At 44.4% G+C, this 19,612-nt stretch overlaps 1 protein-coding gene and 1 pseudogene across 1 annotated transcript; both read left to right on the top strand.

The window, feature by feature from the left end:
• The first annotated feature begins 672 nt into the window (after window positions 1-672).
• LOC119943282 lies at window positions 673-11,293 on the top strand (annotated as a pseudogene).
• A 171-nt stretch (window positions 11,294-11,464) lies between these two features.
• On the top strand, window positions 11,465-18,990 carry LOC119943274 (putative olfactory receptor 56B2). The gene is made up of 3 exons (XM_038764093.1): window positions 11,465-12,420; window positions 12,627-12,728; window positions 18,906-18,990. The coding sequence occupies exons 1-3, from the start codon at window positions 11,465-11,467 to the stop codon at window positions 18,988-18,990; spliced, it is 1,143 nt and encodes a 380-aa protein (XP_038620021.1).
• Window positions 18,991-19,612: the final 622 nt, after the last annotated feature.

The raw sequence follows: 19,612 nt of genomic DNA, 5'->3' as shown, positions 1-19,612 counted from the left end.
ATTCGTTGTTTTTTCACTCCCAGTGTGTCTGTCTCCTGGCCCCTCTCCTCCATGTGTATTCTCAGATTGTTAACTCCTTAAGGGACAAGGACAAAATTTCATTCCCTCTTCTGTATACTTTCCCAGGTCTTAGTACAATGTTATCCATACAGTTAGTGTTCAATAAATACTATTATTACTACGATTACCAGGATAAAATGATTTGCTTTTTGTCCATTGGAAATTACCCCAAAAGTTTCCTTTTTATTTTTTTCCAGATAATTTCCTCTACATTTGGGGTCAGCCAAGAAAGCACTCCCATAACCAACCATCTTTAGCAAGGCTAAATTATGATCAGCTATTCACAGGGCACTGGAAGTATTTCCACTAAACATTTTGCTAGCAATGGCCTGACACTCGTATCTGTCGCCTCTGGCTTTCTTCTGCTCTGGTTTCACTTCCTACTCAACCCAAGGTCTGGAAAGATCTGCATTTTCTCGGTAGTGAACCCTTCTAGGTTAAATCTCCCAAATCCACAAGGCAACCAGATAGTGAGAGAGGCATGCAGACAGTTATTTTTTCCACCCCAGAGATCTCAATGGGGACCCTAGGACAAAGGAATTAGAAGGGTTAGGTAATACGAAGACAGGTACTTCAGAGACAGCCTGCTATCTTCCTGTGCATCCTATAATGATGTTTGTGTCCATTGGGGCCTTCAATGTCTCCAACCTCCAGGTCACCGAGTTCATCCTAATGGGTTTCCTGGGCATTCACAATGGGCAACAGTGGCTCTCCCTGCCCCTGGCCTGTTCTGTTTCTCAGCCCTTGTGGCCAATGTGATTATCCTGCTCACCATCTGGCAGGAAACAGTTCTGCACCAGCCGATGTTCTATTTCCTGGCTGTTCTGGCCCTGGTGAACATGGGTCTGAGCACCACCATCATGCCCAGAATCCTGGCCATGCTCTGGTTCAATGCCTGTACCAGAATGCTTCTTTCAGCTCTACGCTATTCACATTCATTCATTCATTCAATCGTATTTATTGAGCACTGACTGTGTGCAGAGCTCTGTGCTAAGCACTTGGGAAGTACAAATCAGCAGTATTCATGGGACTGGAGTCTGGTATCTTCCTTTGCATGGCACTGGACAGGTATTAGCCATCTGTCACCTCCTCTGCTATTCTTCTGTCATCATGGAAGTCTTTGTCATTCATTCATTCATTCATTCGATCATATTTATTGAGTGCTTACTGTGTGCAGAGCACTGTACTAAGCACTTGGGATGTACAAGTTGGCAACATATAGAGACGGTCCTTACCCAACAACGGGCTCACAGTCTAGAAGGGGGAGACAGACAACAAAACAAAACATGTAGCTAGGTGTCAAAACCATCAGAATAAATAGAATTATAGCTTTAGGCACACCATTAATAAAATGAATAGAGTAGTGAATATGTACAAGTAAAATAAAGTAATAAATATGTACAAATATATACAAGTGCTGTAGGGTGGGGGGGTGATGGAGAGGGGAGGAGGAGAGGAAAAAGGGGGTTCAGTCTGGGAAGGCCTCCTGGAGGAGGTGGACTCTCAATAGGGCTTTGAAGGGAGGAAGAGAGCTGGTTTGGTGGATGTAATGAGGGAGGGTGTTCCAGAATGAGGCACAGTGAGGGGTTTAGCGGCAGAGGAGCGGAGGGTGTGAGCTGGGCTGTAGAAGAAGACAAGGGAGGTGAGGTAGGAGGGGGAGAGGTGATGGAGAGCCTTGAAGCCAAGATTGAGGAGTTTTTGCTTGATTTGTAGGTTGACAGGCAACCAGTGGAGATTTTCGAGAAGGGGAGTGACATACCCAGAGCGTCTCTGTACAAAGGTAATCTGGGTAGCAGAGTGAAGTTTAGACTGAAGCGGGGAGAGACAGGAGTATGGGAGATCAGAAAGGAGGCTGATGCAGTAATCAAGGCCACCCTGTTCATGGTCATCAGGATTGGTATGTGGCCATCTGTCACCCCCTCCACTACCCCTCTGTCATCACAGAAGGTTTTGTCTTCAAGGCCACCTTGTTCATGGTGTCATGGTGTTCAGGATTGGTTTCCTAGCCATTCCAGTGCCTGTCCTGGCTGCAAGGCATCATTACTGCTCCAGGAATTAGGTTAACCACTGTCTGTGCTCCAACCTAGCCGTCATCATCCTGGCATGTGATGGCAGGAAGGCCAACAGCATTTTCCAGTTGATCATGGCTTGGCTGCTGTTGGGCAGTGACATGGGTCTCATCATTGTCTGCGCCCTGATCCTGCGGGGGGTACTGAAGCTACATTCGGCCGAAGCCACCTCCAAAGAACTGAGCACCTGCAGCTCCCATGTCATCCTCATCCACTTTTTGTACACAACAATCATTGTCTTGCCCATTACCCACACTGCAAAGGGGACCGTGCCCCTCATCCCTGTCCTCCTCAGTGTTCTGCACAGTGTCATCCCCCCAGCTCTCAGCCCCATAGTGTACACCCTGAGGACTCAGGAGATCAAAGTGGGAATCTTGAAGCTGTTTGGGATGGCAGGTGAGAGAAAGTGGCCCTGGGTCCACCGTGGCCACAATGGACTTTCTTTCTCAATCACCCCATGTAAGAGCAGGGTCCAGAAAAGTACAAGAAGGAGCAGGAGGCAGTTTCCAAGCCTGGTTCCTGGCTGCTCTTGAAGGGGAAGTCAGGTGGATAGCTTTGCAGTAGTGGCCTAGTTCCCAGCTAGCACTGGAACACGTTGGACAGACTTTCTGATAGTCGAGATCTAATCCTTCCCAAAACCAGTTTTTCATCCAAAACTTGCTGCCTTGAGCTGAGACTTAGTGCAGCAAATTCCATGAGGTCAGAGCTCTGGACACCTTCCTACCCGAGAAAGTTAACTTCATTTTTACTTTTTTCAGGACTGAAGTCCTAATAGGTTATCTGTGTTATAGCTTTCTAAATTAGCTTTAGTTTCTTCAGTTTTTCCCCTTCATAAGCTGTTGTGCCCTAGAACAATTTAGTTCCTTTGTATGCTCCTCGAGAACTGGGATGTGTTTACCATCTCTATTGTATTGCACTCTTCCAAGCATCTAGTAGAGTGCTCTACAAATCCTATGCACTCAACAAATGTCATCGATTGATTGGTTGGTTGATTGGGAACTTTCAAGACAGTAGTACAATAGCAACCCCATACTAGACTCTGTTTCTTTCCTAATAAATGTATGTTGGTGGTTATTACAATGTTCTGAATTTCAACATGCTTCTGTGTCAGGCTGTATGTAGGAAGGAACGCCTATCTTCCCCAAACCCTGGGCAGATTTGTCTTTGAGCATTTGGATCATGCCAGATGAAGGAAGGAACTTCTATCTTCCCTAATATCTAGGCAGATTTTTCTTTTAGTATCTGGATCCCTAATCCAATCTATGGCAGAGGCTGCCATTGTCCCTGGTCAGGTCCCTGGTCCAATCAGGAGTTGGTTTTACCCCTAGAGATCACTTGACAAACTCTGGGTTTCAAGCTGGGAACCAGCTCTTTACTTCTATTCAGGAGAACAGTTGCTCCTAGTACAAAAGATACAACCTGCAGAAATGCAAAACAGTGACAGCAAACATGCACAGAAGTGTCAAAGATCATTGCTTGTAACTTGCAGTGATTACGAAAGGATATAGACTATAGGTATGTGTCTACTAACTCTGTTATACTGTAAAATTTATTCTCCCAACTGGTTAGTACAGTGCTCTGCACGCAGTATGTATGATTGATTAATTGATGCAGGGCAGGCATGTGACTGTCTCTATATGTTGCCAATTTGTACTTCCCAAGCGCTTAGTACAGTGCTCTGCACACAGTAAGCGCTCAATAAATACGATTGATGATGATGATGATGTGACAAGGACAGAGACATCTCAGGTCTCCGGACAGGCCATGCTGATCTTGGATCTCATACCCTTGATTTTTGTTTTTTTAATGTTATTTGTTAAGCACTTACAATGTGCCAAGCACTGTATTAAGCACTGAGGTAGATACAATCTAATCAGGTTGGACACAATCCATGTTCCACAAGGGGCTTATGGTCTTCATCCTTTTTTTATAGATGAGGTAACTGAGGCACAGAGAAGTTAGGTGACATGCTCAAGGTCCCACAGCAAACTCCCCATCATCCCCAAATAATGGAGATCTTGGAGTCTTTGAATGACAAGTGCATCCCCAATACAGCTAACAAGCATGGGAGGACAGTGTGGCCTAGTGGATAGAACACGGGCCTGGGAGTCAGAAGGACCAGGGTTCTAATTCCGGGCCTGCCATTTTTCTGCCGTATAACCTTGGGCAAATCACTGAACTTCTTGATGCCTCAGTTCCCGCCTCTGTAGAGTGGAGATTAAGATTATATTATTATTATTATTATTATTATTATTATTATTATTATTATTATGTCTATCCCAGCACTTGGAACAGTGCCTGACACATAATAAGAATTTAACAAATTCTGTAAATAAAAATAAAAAAATGTCAAGGATAGTAATGGTGGAAGATCGCACCGAGCAGCACATGCTGGGGGCTTATTGACAGTCCCCACGCTGGTTGTTGTGCTGAGGGTTTGTCAGGATCCTAGGGGATGTTAGGATCAGGTGGGTCTAAATAGTTTTCAGCCTTCCATCTTGTTTTGTTTGGGATATTGCTTCCTAAGACTGGGAAACACAGAGACATTTAGCAGTTTCAGCACTGTGGCAGCCCAATGTTCAGGCATCCAATTTTGGCCTGGGTGTTGCTCCTTGATCCTGGGAAACTGGAAACATTTAGCACTTTCAGCAACATGGAGCCTCAGTGTTCTTTTCAACCCTCACTTTTCTGGGCAACTATTTCTTTTATTACTTCCACAACATCTATATTTTCATGAAATGTGTTTCAAGTGTTCGGTATTTTTTTTCTGATATTAGAAGGGTCTGCACTAGTTTGGCTAGCCCAAACCCCAGAAATATCTGGTTGGGTCCTACCGACCTGTGCTGCACACAGCAGGGTTTTGGCATGTGCTTTGTGGAGACCATCAGTTCCTAATGTGAATCCTGTCCCTCTAAATAAGATATAAAATTCTAGCAGCTTAGGTTGTCTTTCGGCAGCCCACATCCATTCCTCTTCAGCATATCTTCATCGTTGTTGAGTAGTCTTCTCTGGATCTTTCGTCTAAACCTTATTAATAAGAAGAAGATGAAAATCTAGAAATGTGGTATTTGTTAAGTGTTTACTATGTTCCAAGCAATGGACTCAGGCCCTGCCCCATGTGGGGCTCACAGTCTCAATCCCCATTTTACAGATGAGGGAACTGAGGCTCAGAGAAGTAAAGTGATTTGCTTAAGGTCACACAGCAAGTAAGCGTCAGAGCTGGAATTGGAAACCATGACCTTCTGACTCCCAGGCCTGGGCTTTACGCACTAGGCTATACCTGGCTCAGTGGAAAAGGCCCGGGTTTTGGAGTCAGAGGTCGTGGGTTCAAATCCTGACTGCCACTTGTCAGCTGTGTGACTTTGGGCAAATCACTTCACTTCTCTGGGCCTCAATTCCCGCATTTGGAAAATGGGGATGAAGGCTGTGAGCCCCACGTGGGACAACCTGATTACCTTGTATCCACCTCAGCACTTAGAATAGTGCTTTGCACATAGTAAGCACTTAAGAAATGCCATCATCATTATTATTATGCTGCTTCTGGCAGACCGCCTGTTTCTCTCTCCTCCTCCCTCCCACCTCCCTTAGTTTTGAAAAACCTGCCACTCACAGCCCTCTGCGTAAATTCAACGAGAACCAAATTACTTTTGTAACTTGCAGTTCTACACATAATTGGTTTGAACATCCCCCTCCTGCTAAAGTTCCCAAGGTGGGTCTACGTTGGAAAAGTTAAGCAGTGCCTGGTATCCAAATATATTTTTGGTTTCTACCTCCTCTCAACGCATCTTCACAAAAGTTGCTTAACTTTGGCAGTTCTTCACGACTTTATTGATTCCATTAGTTTAGGTTAAACACTTTGGAATATACTCAGTTGCTGGCATTTGGTGTGAATTTGTATGAGGTACCTCTGGACTATAAACTCGTGGGAATGGGCTGTGCCTGTTTATTGTTGTATTGTACTCTCCCAGATGTTTGGTATAGTGCTCTGCACACAGTAAGTGCTCCATATATATGATTGAGTGAATGAATAAAAGTTCCATGGAGGAGCCTGGTATCTGCATCCACAGGCTGACTAAGGTTTTTCTGCTCATCCACATGGATGGCAGTAATAGTCATAACAATTTTGGTCTTTGTTAAGTGCTTATCCTGTGTCGAGCTGGCAAAAGAGTTGTCCAGGCTCTCTGGCTCCAAATTTTGGAGCCAAAGGAAAAGAATTCACTTGTTGAGAGAATCCACCGGAGAAAGTAAGCCTTTTCCAAGACGACATATTCAGTTGTCTATGCCTTTTCAGAAAGCTTTATGAGTTTTGTGGTTGCATGTTGCTACTAGATGGAATAATGGCTTATTTTTCATCATGAATTACAATTTTGACCATAAAGTAGCATGGTTTAGTGGACAGCATTGGCCTGGGAGTCAGGGCGACCTGGGTTCTAATTCTGGCTCCACCACTTGTCTGCTGTGTAACCTTGAACAGTGAGCTTGAGCCCTGTGGATCTTGTACATCCTAGCCAGGTCCCAGGGATCAAGTATGGAATCCATGTTCTGGGGTTCTTTGGTTGGGACAGACCAGCCCCCAGAATTTTGACCCAAGTTAGCACTCACTCCAAGGGTTCATTCATTCATTCAATTGTATTTATTGAGCACTTACTGTGTGCAAAGCACTATACTAAGCTCTTGGAAAGTACAATTTGGCAACAGATAGAGACAATCCCTACCCAACAACCGGCTCAGAGTCTAGAAGGGGGAGATAGACAACAAAACAAAACAAGTAGACAGGTATCAATAGCATCAAAATCTCTGCCTCTTAAGGGAGAGGTTTGAAGCAGGAGGCAGATAAAAAAAATCATTGTGGACATTTTTTTTTTTTTAGTTTTTTGCATTCTGTATGAGAACAAATAGGTGAGGGTTAAAATTATTTCAAGTGCTACTATAGCCACTGGGGCTCTTTGGAACTGAGCTCTGATCCAAAGGGAAGTTTTTCTGCTCTGTCCTGTTCCCACTTGTTTATGTGAAGTCCAGTGCCAATTGCCAGTCATGGTCTTCACTTGGCTGGATGGATTTTAATCAATCAATCACAGTGGTATTTATTGAGTGCACTTTAATAATAATTATGGTATTTGTTAAGCACTTATTATGTGCCAAACACTGTACTAAGCACTGGGGTGGATATAAGCAAATTGGGTTGGACACAGTCCCTGTCCCTCCCTCCTGGGACTCACAGACTTAAACTCCATTTTACAGATGAGGTCACTAAGGCCCAGAGAAGTGAAGTGACTTGCCCAAGGTCACACAGCAGACATGTGGTGGAGTCGGGATTGGAGCCCAAGTGCTTAGTACAGTGCTCTGCACACAGTAAGTGCTCAATAAATATGATTGAATGAATGACCTCATGACTCCCAGGCCGTGCTCTTTCCACTACGCCATGCTGCTTCTACTATATGCAGAACACTGTACAAAGCACTTGGGAGAGTGCAGTACAATAGAATCAGCAGTCATGTTCTCTGCCCATAACAAGCTTATGCCATCCTCACTGTCTTTGGAAATGAAAGACAGCTTTATATGCAGCACAAACATTCTGAATACACACCTGCTGCTTTTTGTGTATACATACCACAAACTCTGTTATGTGTTCCCTCAGTGCTTACTTTTGTGGAAGTGGCTCTTCACGCCTTGGAACCTTTTCCTGTTGTGGTACATCCAATAGAAGTTGTTGACAGAGAGCAAATTAAGTGCCTCACTTTTTATTTTGAAGCAAAGAACATAAGGAAGATGTTTTTCCATCGCGAGCAGTTGGAAGTCACTCTTAACTAAGCTCTGTAGCTCCTAGGTCTGGGAAGAGAAGCAGGGTGTTGTTGCTTGGCCCTTCTGGACTTTAAAGGTGGAAAAGCAAAAAGTGGATATTTTCTGACATCTGAATCCCCATTGGCATTATTCCCTGTAGTTAGGGCCTTGTCTACTCTCTTTTATTTAGAAGCCTTGAGTCCTAAGGAAATGGCAGTTACTGAATTGTTGGATAAACAATCTTCCAGGAGGCCTTCCCAGACTGAGCCCCCCTTTTCCTCTCCTCCTCCTCCTCATTGCTCCTCCTCCCTCCCTCTGCCCTACCACATTCCCCCTCCACAGCAATTATGTATATTTGTACATATTTATTACTCTATTTTATTAATGATATGTAGCTATAATTCTATTTACTGTTATGGTATTGACACATGTCTACTTTGTTTTGTTGTCTGTCTCCCCCTTCTAGACTGTGAGCCCATTGTTGGGTAGTGACCATCTTTATATGTTGCAGATTTGTACTTCCCAAGTGTTTAGTACAGTGCTTTGCACACAGTAAGTGCTCAATAAATATGATTGAATAAATTCAAGACAATCAGGTGAGGTACTACCCTTGTCCCGTCTCAGGGTCGCACCTGGAGAGTTTCCAGTACTCGACCAGTCTTGGCTAAAGGAGGGAAAGTCAAACAGAGGCATAACCATTCCATTCCTAGCTTGGCAATGGCTAGCTAGGGGAAGGCAATCTGCTACAAGTCAAAACTCACCCATGCTGGGCAGCAGCAGCATGGGAGAGAGTCAAGGGTGGAGACTTAAGCTGACTGCACAGAAGGAGGCAATGGTAAACCACTTTCATAGTTTTACCAAGAAAACTCTATGGATACACTACCAGAACAATTGCTGATGGAGAGTGGGGCATTCTGGGAGAGATGTGTCTGCGATGTCACTATGGGTCGGAAATGACTTGACAGGATAAGACAAGACAAGACTGCCCTTGTCCCATATCGGCCTCCCAGTCTACTTAGGGGGGGAAAGAGGTATTGAATCCCTGTTTTACAGAAGAGGAACCTGAAGCATAGAAATTGACCGACTTTTCCAAAATCATGCAGCAGGCAAGTGTCAGAGCAGGGATAAAAACCCAACTCTTCTGACTCCCAGGCTTGTGCCCTCTCCAACAGGCCACGCTGTTTCTCAAGAACTACCTGCATCTAGCAAAAAATTCCATGTTATTTCCATTGACTGGATCATTAACTGTTTCCTTTTGGTCAGTTAGTCAATCAAGCACTGTACTAAGTGCTTGGGAGAGTACATTATAACAATAAAAAGACACTTTCTCTGCCCACAAATGGCTTACAGTCTAGAGGGCGTTTAAGGTTTTTGAACTATAAAGACAGCAATTTCACCCTTATTTCTGGAGAGGGGGTGAGGTTAGTTTACAAGTGTGTGTCTTGAAGAAAAGGAGACCCAGCCAAAGAATAAGAATGGCTGGGATATGTTTGAAACATTCTGGAGACCAGCCCTGCTTTTGTGGATGGTACTTCTGGGAACGTGATAATCTGACCACAGCATCTATGGTAATTTTGAGAGCTTAATGCATCTCAGCCCACTAAGTCTATTGAATAAGATTTAGCCAGTTCACAGTTCTTTTGTATTTGTGAAGGGCTTTGGTATTTACACGTGTGCCTTACAGGAGCTCTGTCTGGATCTCTAACAAGCTTTGCCTGGACTTCCACAGGGAGATGGAAGTAGTTTATTTTCAGGGCAGAAGGGGAAACAACAGACGAGTATATCCACGGTTGCGCCCTTCCTGGTTCCTAACACCCCACTTCTCAGGTCATTCTCACTCTGGGCACTGGAGATTTAGGGAGAAGATGGGAGCCTGAGACCCAGGAACCTTTTGACCTGTTCTCTTTCCAGACCCCAATCATTTGTCATCCCCTGCACACTTCCCTTTTCTAGCCATCTGACATTTACAGTATGGACGTGGTAAATGCGGAATTGGTCTTCCCCACATCCTATGCACTAGGAAAAAGCAACACATCTTTTAATGCTTGTGGGCCAGACTTCAAAAGTGATGTCACCAGGGACCCTTTCCTTTGTGCGAGTGGCTCTGCTGGGCCAGCATCACTCTGGATACCAGATGCTACCCTGGGGCTCCCAGCAGCCCCAAGGCCCAGCACATCTTCTCCCTGCAATTGTAAAGTGGCTTTCCCCTGTCCCTTCTCACCATAAATGCCTAGAGCATTCATTCATTCAATCATATTTATTGAGCACTTCCTGTGTGCAAAGCAAAGTACTAAGTGCTAGAGACTGAAGAACTAGCCAGAGTCCCACTACAGTCCCTGTCAGAGAGGGGAAGCCCCAGCCCCTCTTCAGACCACTGGTGAGTAACCAGCCCAAGCAGGTTCAGTTTGGAGAGGACTGTTCCTGAGAAGAATCAGACCCCTTCTCAGAGTTCAGGAGTTAGCAGGGTCAACTCGGAGGGAGGGTTGCAGTGAACCAAACTGAACCAGACCTGCAGAGTTAGCAGGTCAATGCCCATGTGCTTTTCCCAGGATTCCTCCACTGCTCCCAAGACCTACATTCTTATGTGTAAAAGAGCCATGAGTTTTTAGCATTATGTCTACTGGGAGAGAGGAGATTGCATACCATCCTGCTTTCCACTGTCCTAGAGGGAAAGTGAACAGCACCTGCAGCATGAGGTCTCCACAAAACCCCCAGGAAGACTGGTGGCTGGTTAGACAGCATGGTGGCTTTAGGTGAGCCTTCAGATCGAAGCCACATGGAGCCTGAAATATTGATCCTCTAGCCACTGCACCCTACTGTTTGTTGTTTCTGTTTTGTTCATTTGTTCTTATATTTTATACTGTGTTGGTGTTTTATTGCTTCTTCACTCCTTATGTGTCAGTTTCCAGGCTCCTCTCCATTGTCTATTCTCAGATTGTAAACCCCTGGAGGAACAGAAACTATATCTCATTCCCACCTCTGTATGCTTTCCCAGCACTTAGTACAGTGACCTACAAACATGAAATGCTTAATAAATGCTTAATAAGTTATTACTACTACTCCATGGGTATGATTTGTTTTTTGTCCATGTGAAATTGCCCCAAAAGCTTTCTTTGTATTTTTTCCAGATCATTTCTATTACCTTTGGGGTCTGCCAAGAAAAGACTCACATGCCCATTTCTGGACAAGTTAAACTCTGATCAGATATATGCTGGGCAAAAGAAATACTTCCCACTGTCATTTTGATGGCAGTAGACCATGGTCTTCTACTCCTCTGTTTCCTGTTACTTACTTATTCTTCTGTTTAGCTTCCTGCTCACTCCAAGACTAGAAAGACCTGGATTTCCCCAGCAGTATGCCCTTCTAAGAGCATGGAACTGTGATTCAAAATCTCCAAGATCCAAAAGGCAATCAGAGAGTCACAGAAGCAAGAGGACAGTAATTATTTTGGAGAGCTGAACAGGGACTCTAGTGAACAGACATTAGAAGAGGTGGGTAATATAAAAGCAGTTACTTCAGGGACTTTTCGTCATCAGCTTGTGCATCCCAAAAGGATGTTTGTGTCAATCAGGGCCACCAATGGCTCTAGCCCCCAGGTCACCGAGTTCATCTTAATGGGTTTCCCGGGTATTCACAGATGGCAGCACTGGCTCTCCCTCCCCTTGGCCCTGCTCTACCTCTCAGCCCTTGTGGCCAATGTCATGATCCTGCTCACCATCTGGAAAGAAACAGTTCTGCACCAGCCTATGTTCTATTTTCTGGCTGTCCTGGCCCTGGTGGACATGGGTCTGAGCTCTACCATCATGCCCAGGATCCTGGCCATGCTCTGGTTCAATGCCCGCACCATCAGCCTCCCAGAATGCTTCTTTCAGATTTATGCTATTCACATCTTTGTGGGGCTGGAGTCGGGCATCTTTCTTTGCATGGCAATTGACAGGTACATGGCCATCTGTCACCCCCTCCGCTATCCCTCTGTCATCACAGAAGGCTTTGTCCTCAAGGCCACCCTGTTCATGGTGTTCAGAAATGGTCTCCTAGTTGTCCCAGTGCCTGTCTTGGCCTCAAAGCGGATTTACTGCTCCAGAAATGAGATTGACCACTGTCTGTGCTCCAACCTGGGTGTCACCAGCCTGTCATGTGATGACAGGAAGGCCAACAGCATTTTCCAGCTCTCTGTGTCTTGGATCCTGATGGGCAGTGACGTGGGTCTCATCATTCTCTCCTATGCCCTGATCCTGCGGGTGGTGCTGAAGTTGCACTCGGCTGAAGCTGCCTCCAAAGCCCTGAGCACCTGCAGTTCTCATATCATCCTCATCCTCTTCTTCTATACAGTGATCGTGGTCATGTCTATTACCCATAGTGCAAAGGAGAAGGTGCCCCTCATTCCTGTCCTTCTCAATGTCCTGCACAATCTCATCCCCCCAGCCCTCAACCCTATAGTGTATGCCCTGAGGACCCAAGAGATCAACGTGGGTATCCTGAAGCTGATCAGGATGGCCGGCAAGAGAAAGTGACTCTGGCCTGCCTTGGCTGCAAGAAGGAGCATGAGCAGCATTCTAAACATGGCTCTTGGCTGCTCTTTGAGGACGTCAGATGTATATCTTCAGAGTGGTGATCCAGTTCCCAGTTGGCACAGGGACATATTGAATGGACATCGAGATAGACAAGATCCAACCTCTCCCAACCCCAACTTTTCCTCCAAAACCTGCCTCCTAGTGCTGAGATTCAGGGCTGCGAAACCCATAAGGTAAAGGTTCCGGAAACCTTTCCAGCCCAGAAAGTCATCTCCAATTCTTCAGAGTTGAAACAGATGTCAGGGTAAGTGATTCCATAATTGTGCTGTGGCTTTCTAGTCTGGTCTGAATTTCATTTCATTATATATTGAAGATGGCATGTCCTAGGACCATTCAAGTTCTTTGCGTGCTCCTTGAGGGTAGGGAATATTGTAGCAACTCTATTTTATTGTATTCTCCAAAGGGCTAAGTAGAGTGTTTTGCACATCTTAAATTCTCAGTAACTATCACTGACTGATTGATTGAGATTTCTGAGGGAAAAGCAAGCAGGCAAACCCCATGCTATGCTCTGGTTGATTGGTAAGAAACATAAATTGATGGTCATCACTCTGCTCTGTATTTTCACGTTTCCATTGTGCTCCTCATTTAACTTCTCTAAGCCTCAGTTACTTCATCTGTCAAATGTTAATTAAGATTGTGAGCCCTTTGTGGTACAGGGACTGTATTCTACCTGATCAGCTTTTATCTACCCCTTTGTTTAGTGCAGTGCCTGGCACATAGTAAGTGCTTAACAAATACCATAAAAAAGGTTATGGTATAATTTCATATTTCAATTCATATTTGAGAAGCTGTTTGGCCTAGTAGAAAAAGTACAGGCCTGGGAGTCAGAGGACATGGGTTCTAATCCTAGCTCTGCCCTTTGTCTGCTGTGAGAATTTGGGCAAACATTCATGCCTCAATTCCCTCATCTGCAAAATGGGTATTCAATATCTCTTCTCCCTTCTACTTAGATTGTGAGCTCCATGTGGGACCTGATTATTTTGTATCTACCCCAGTGCATAGTACAGTGTTTGGCACATAGTAAGTGCTTAACAAATATTAACAAATTATTGCTTTCTTTAATAACAATTGTGGTATTTGTTAATTGCTTACTATGTGTCAGGCACTGTAATAATAATAATAATAATAATGGCATCTGTTAAGAGTTTACTATGTGCAAAACACTCTTCTAAGTGCTAGGGGGATACAGGGTGATCAGGTTGTCTCACATGGGGCTCACAGTCTTAATCCCCATTTTACAGATGAGGTAACTGAGGCTCAGAGAAGTTAAGTGACTTGCCCAAGGTCACATAGCAGACATGGGGCGGATGCAAACAAATCAGCTTGGACATAGTCCACATGAGGCTCAGAATCTTAATCCCTATTTTACTGAAGAGGAAACTGAGGTATAGAAAAGTGAAGTAACTTGCCCAGGGTTACAGACCACCAGACCATGCTGCTTCTCTATAATGCCTGGGTAGATTTGGCATTGAACAATTGGATCCCTAATCCAATCTTAGGCTGTAAGAGAGGATGCCAGGGTCCAGGACTGAATATTCATCTGTGGGCAAACTGGATTACTGATATCCCTCATGTACCTGAGGCTCCTTTGCCCAAACATTTGACTTGCTTTGGATGTTAACTGTAGATCAGTGTCTTGGAGGGACCCAACTAGGACTCAGAGTAATGATACAATTGGGAAAATAATGTCAATTTGGATTTTAGGGTGAACTAGCAGAAAGAGCAGGGTCATGGGAGTTCAAAGACCTGTGCTCTGATCTCAGTTTGGCCACTTGTCTGCTGTGTGACCTTGAGCAAGTCAAATAACTTCTCTATGCCCAAGTTTCCTTATCTGTAAAATGGGGATTAAATCCTACTTCCTCCTACTTAAACTGTGAGCCCACATGAGATAGGGACTGTGTCTTATCTGGTTAACCTTATATCTACCCAGTACTTAGTACAATTCTACTACAAACCAGCCTGCAGACTTTGTTCCTCTAATGATAACCTTCACACTGTATCTAGATCTTCTGCCACTCCTTTCTGTGTTGCCCTGACCTGCTCCCTTCCTTCATCCCCACTCCCAGCCCCACAGCACTTATGTACATATCTGTCATTTATTTATTTTTATTATTGTCTGTCTCTCTCTCTAGACTATAAGTTCATCTTGAGCAGGGAATGTGTATGTTTATTGTTACACTGTAGGCTCCCAAGTGCTTTGTAGTTCTCTGCATATAGTAAGCACTCAATAAATAAGATTGAACTGAGTGACTGAATTTATACAATGTTTGGAACATAGTAAGCACCACACCCAAGTGTAAGAATGGCTGGGATACGTTTGAAACATTCTGGAGACCAGTGCTGCTTCATGGATAGTGATGATGATGGTGATGATGATGATGGTATTTGTTAAGAGCTATGTGCCAAGCACTGTTCTAAGCGCTGGGGTAGATACAAGATTAGCAGGTGTTCCACATGGGGTTCACAGTCTTAATCCCCATTTTACAGAGGAGGTAATTGAGGCACAGAGAAGTTAAGTGACTTGCCCAAAGTCACACAGCTGACATGGGGTGGATACAAACAAATCAGGTTGGAAACAGTACACATGAGGCTCAGAATCTTAATCCCTATTTTACTGAAGAGGAAACTGAGGTATAGAAAAGTGAAGTAACTTGCCCAGTGTTACAGACCACCAGACCATGCTGCTTCTCTATAATGCCTGGGTAGATTTGGCATTGAACAATTGGATACCTAATCCAATGTTAGGCTGTAAGAGAGGATGCCAGGATCCAGGACTGAATATTCATCTGTGGGCAAACTGGATTACTGATATCCCTCATGTACCTGAGGATCCTTTGCCCAAACATTTGACTTGCTTTGGTTGTTAACTGTAGATCAGTGTCTTGGAGGGACTCAACCAGGATGCAGAGTAATGATACAATTGGGAGAAATAATGTCAATTTGGATTTTAGGGTGAACTAGCAAAAAAAGCTGGGTCATGGGAGTTCAAAGACCTGTGCTCTGATCTCAGGTTGGCCACTGTCTGCTGTGCGACCTGGAGCAAGTCAAATAACTTCACTATGTCCAAGTTTCCTTATCTGTAAAATGGGGATTAAATCCTACTTCCTCCTACTTAAACTGTGAGCCCACATGAGATAGGGACTGTGTCTTATCTGGTTAACCTTATATCTACCCCAGTACTTTAGAACAATTCTACTACAACCCAGCCCACAGACTTTGTTCCTGTAATGATAACCTTCACACTGTATCTAAATCTTTCATTCATTCAATCATATTTATTGAGCACTTACTGTGTGCAGAGCACTGTACTAAGCGCTTGGGAAGTACAAGTCGGCAACATATAGAGACGGTCCCCACCCAACAGCAGGCTCACAGTCTAGAAGGGGGAGACAGACAACAAAACAAAACATATTAACAAAATAAAATAAATAGAATAAATATGTACAAATAAAATAAATAAATGGAGTAATAAATACATACAAACATATACACATATATACAGGTGCTATGGGGAGGGGAAGGAGGTAAGGCGGGGGGATGGGGAGGGGGAGGAGGGGGAGACGAACAGGGGGCTCAGTCTGGGAAGGCCTCCTGGAGGAGGTGAGCTCTTAGTAGGGCTTTGAAGGGAGGAAGAGAGCTAGCTTGGCGGATGTGTGGAGGGAGGGCATTCCAGGCCAGGGGGATGACGTGGGCCGGGGGTCGATGTTGGGACAGGCGAGAACGAGACACAGTGAGGAGATAAGCGGCAAAGGAGCAGAGGGTGCAGGCTGGGTTGTAGAAGGAGAGAAGGTAGGTGAGGTAGGAGGGGGCGAGGTGATGGAGAGCCTTGAAGCCGAGGATGATCTCCCACTCCTTTCTGTGTCGCCCTGACTTGCTCCCTTCCTTCATCCCCACTCCCAGCCCCACAGCACTTACGTACATATCTGTCATTTATTTATTTTTATTATTGTCTGTCTCTCTCTTTGGACTGTAAATTCATTTTGAGCAGGGAATGTGTATGTTTATGGTTACAGTGTAGGCTCCCAAGAGCTTTGTAGTTCTCTGCACATAATAAGCACTCAATAAATAGGATAGTCTTTTAGACTGTGAGCCCACTGTTGGGTAGGGACTGTCTCTCTATGTTGCCAATTTGTACTTCCCAAGCGCTTAGTACAGTGCTCTGCACATAGTAAGCGCTCAATAAATACGATTGATGATGATGATGATTGAACTGTGACTGAATTAATACAATGCTTGGAACATAGTAAGCACCACGCCCAAGTGTAAGAATGGCTGGGATACATTTGAAACATTCTGGAGACCAGTGCTGCTTCGATCCCTGTGTGGGACCGGGACTGTGTCCAACCCAATTAACCTGTATCTACTACATTGCCGGGCACTAGTAAGTGCTTAACAATGTGTCCGTTTATTGTTGTATTGTTCTCTCCCAAGCGCTTAGTACAGTGCACTGTACATAGTAAAGCACTCAATAAATAGGATTAATTCTGTTGTACTGAGTGCTCCCAAGCACTTAACATAGTCGTCTCTATACATATATAAGTGTGCAATAAATATGATTGATTGAGATTTACCAGTGAGCATCTGGTTCCCTAATCTGATCTATGGCTGTGGGAGAGGCTGCCAGGACGCAACATTGAATGGACATCTGCGATCAGACTGGATTGCTGATCTCCTACCTGTACCCAAGGCTTGTTTGCCCCAACACTTGAACCACTTCTAATGTCCTAGAGGGATCATACTCAATTTGGATTCAGAGTAACAATCCTTCATGGAGACATAATGTCAATTTGGATATTGTTTCACCTATCAATACCTGAAATGTATTCTACATGTCTTTTCTGGTATTATAGTGTTCGGCAGTCTTCTGAGACCGTTTAGGTTGTACAGCACTCTCTCATTCAACCCACATTTTCAGTCCATCACCAAATCCTGTTGGCCCCACCTTCACAACATTGCTACAATCTGCCCTTTCCTTTCCATCCAAACTGCTAACCACATTAATACAATCACTCATCCTAGCCCTCCTAGTTTACTGCATCAGCATATTTGCTGACCTCCTAATCTCCTGTCTCTCCCCACTCCAGTCCATACTTCACTCCACTGCCTGGATCATCTTTCTTCAAAAATGTTCAGGACTTGTCACTCCCTCCTCAAAAATCTCCAAGGGTTGTCTATCCACCTCCGTATCAAACACTCTTCACCACTGGTTTTAAAGCACTCCATCACCTTGTCCCCTCCTACCTCACCTCGCTTCTCTCCTACAACCCAGCCCACATACTTCACTCCTCTAGTGCTAACCTTCTCACTGTGCTTCAATCTCGCCTGTCTCACTTCTGACCTCTGGCCCATGTCCAACCTCTGGCCTGGAATGCCCTCCCTCCTCAGATCTGACAGACAATTACTCTTCCCCCATTCAAAAACTTATTGATGGTGAATCTCCTTCAAGAAGCATTTCCAGGCTAAGCCCCACTTTTCTTCATCTCCCATTCCTTTCTGCATTGCCCCAACTTGCCCCCTTTGCTCTTCCCCACACCCAAAGCACTGCAGCACTTATGTACATATCTTTAATTTTATTTGTTTGTATTGATGATTGATGTCTGTCTACCCCCGTCTAGACTGTGAGCTCATTGTGGGCAGTGAATGTCACTGTTTATTGTTGTATTATACTTTCCCAAGCACTTAGTACAGTGCAGAGCATACTGTACTGTGTACTAAGCACACAGTAAATGCTCAATAAATATGATTGAATGAATGAATGAATGAATGAAGTGTCTGATTTTCCTACCAACCTGGGCCTAGTTCTAGCGGGATTTTGATCTGTGCTCTCTGGAAGTACTCGGTTCCCTCTGAGATCTCTGTCCCCATAAATACAACAGAAAACCCTATTAACTTCAGTGGCCTCTCATCAATCCACATCCATTCTTTGACCTAATTATCATGATAAGGTAGAGACCACCAAACACCCTCATTTTCCTTTGAATAATCCTTCCTGGATCCCTTAACCCAATCTCTTTAATAATAATTGGCACTTACTATGAACTAAACAATGTTCTAAGAACTGGGGTAGAAACAACACAATCAGGTGAGAAACAGTCCTTGTCACATAGGTGACTCAAGATCTAAGTATGAGGAGGAAACAGATATTGAATCACCACTTTGCAAATGAGGAACCTGAGGCACAGAGAAATGAAATGACTGGCCTAAAGTCACTCAGCAGACAAGTGCCAGAGAGGGGATTAGAACCCAGATCCACTTACTCCCAAGATCATGCCCTTTCTAATAGACCACACTGCTTCTCCAGAACCAATGTACAACTTGGTTGTACATTCCATATTCCATATTCTTCCTGATGGCTGGGTCTGTTTTAGGATTTTTGAACTGTAGGCACTGCAATTTTATCCCTTTTTTTTTGGTGGAGTAGAAGGGTGTTATGGATCTACATGTTTAATCACAAAGAGGCCGAGCCTAAGAATGAAAATGTCTGGGAGGCATTTAAAACATTCTGAGTACTAGCCCTACTTTTGTGGCTGGTGCTTCTGGGAATATGACATTCTGATCACAGCACCAAGTCATCACCATCTTCATCATCATCATCATCATCAAAAGTATTTAATGAGCACTTACTATGTGCAAAGCACTGTACTAAGTGCTTGGGAGAGTACAATGCAAGCAGAGTTGGTAGACCGTCCCTGTATACAATGAGCTTACTGTCTAGAAGGGGAGAGAGACATTAACATAAATAAATAATGTATAATTTAGAGATATGTATGCATCTATATGGCCTTGTATCTCAGCACAAAAAGTCTGTCCAATGAGATTTGACTGATTTACAGTTCTCATATATTTGCAAGTAGACACTAGGGCTTGGTATTTAAACTTGTGCCCTGGAGGCCCTCTGATCCATTCTTTGACTGGCTATGCCTGGTCTTCCACTGGGAGGCAAAGGTGCTTTTGCCCCAGGGCCAAAGGTAATAACAGACAAACACACTCATCTTTGGGTCCAGCCTTGTTCTCAATCCCCTCACCTCCCACTCCCCATATCATTTCCACTCTGAACCAATGAGGATTTTTGTAGAGGATGGGGGCCTGAGAGCCAGGAACCTCCCTACTTGCTCTTTTCCAAAACAG

The sequence above is a fragment of the Tachyglossus aculeatus genome, chromosome 2, assembly GCF_015852505.1.
Source record: "Tachyglossus aculeatus isolate mTacAcu1 chromosome 2, mTacAcu1.pri, whole genome shotgun sequence".
Lineage (NCBI taxonomy): Eukaryota > Metazoa > Chordata > Mammalia > Monotremata > Tachyglossidae > Tachyglossus > Tachyglossus aculeatus.
The sequence above is the reverse complement of the archived record's forward strand: the minus strand, read 5'-3'. Positions and strand labels throughout refer to the sequence as shown.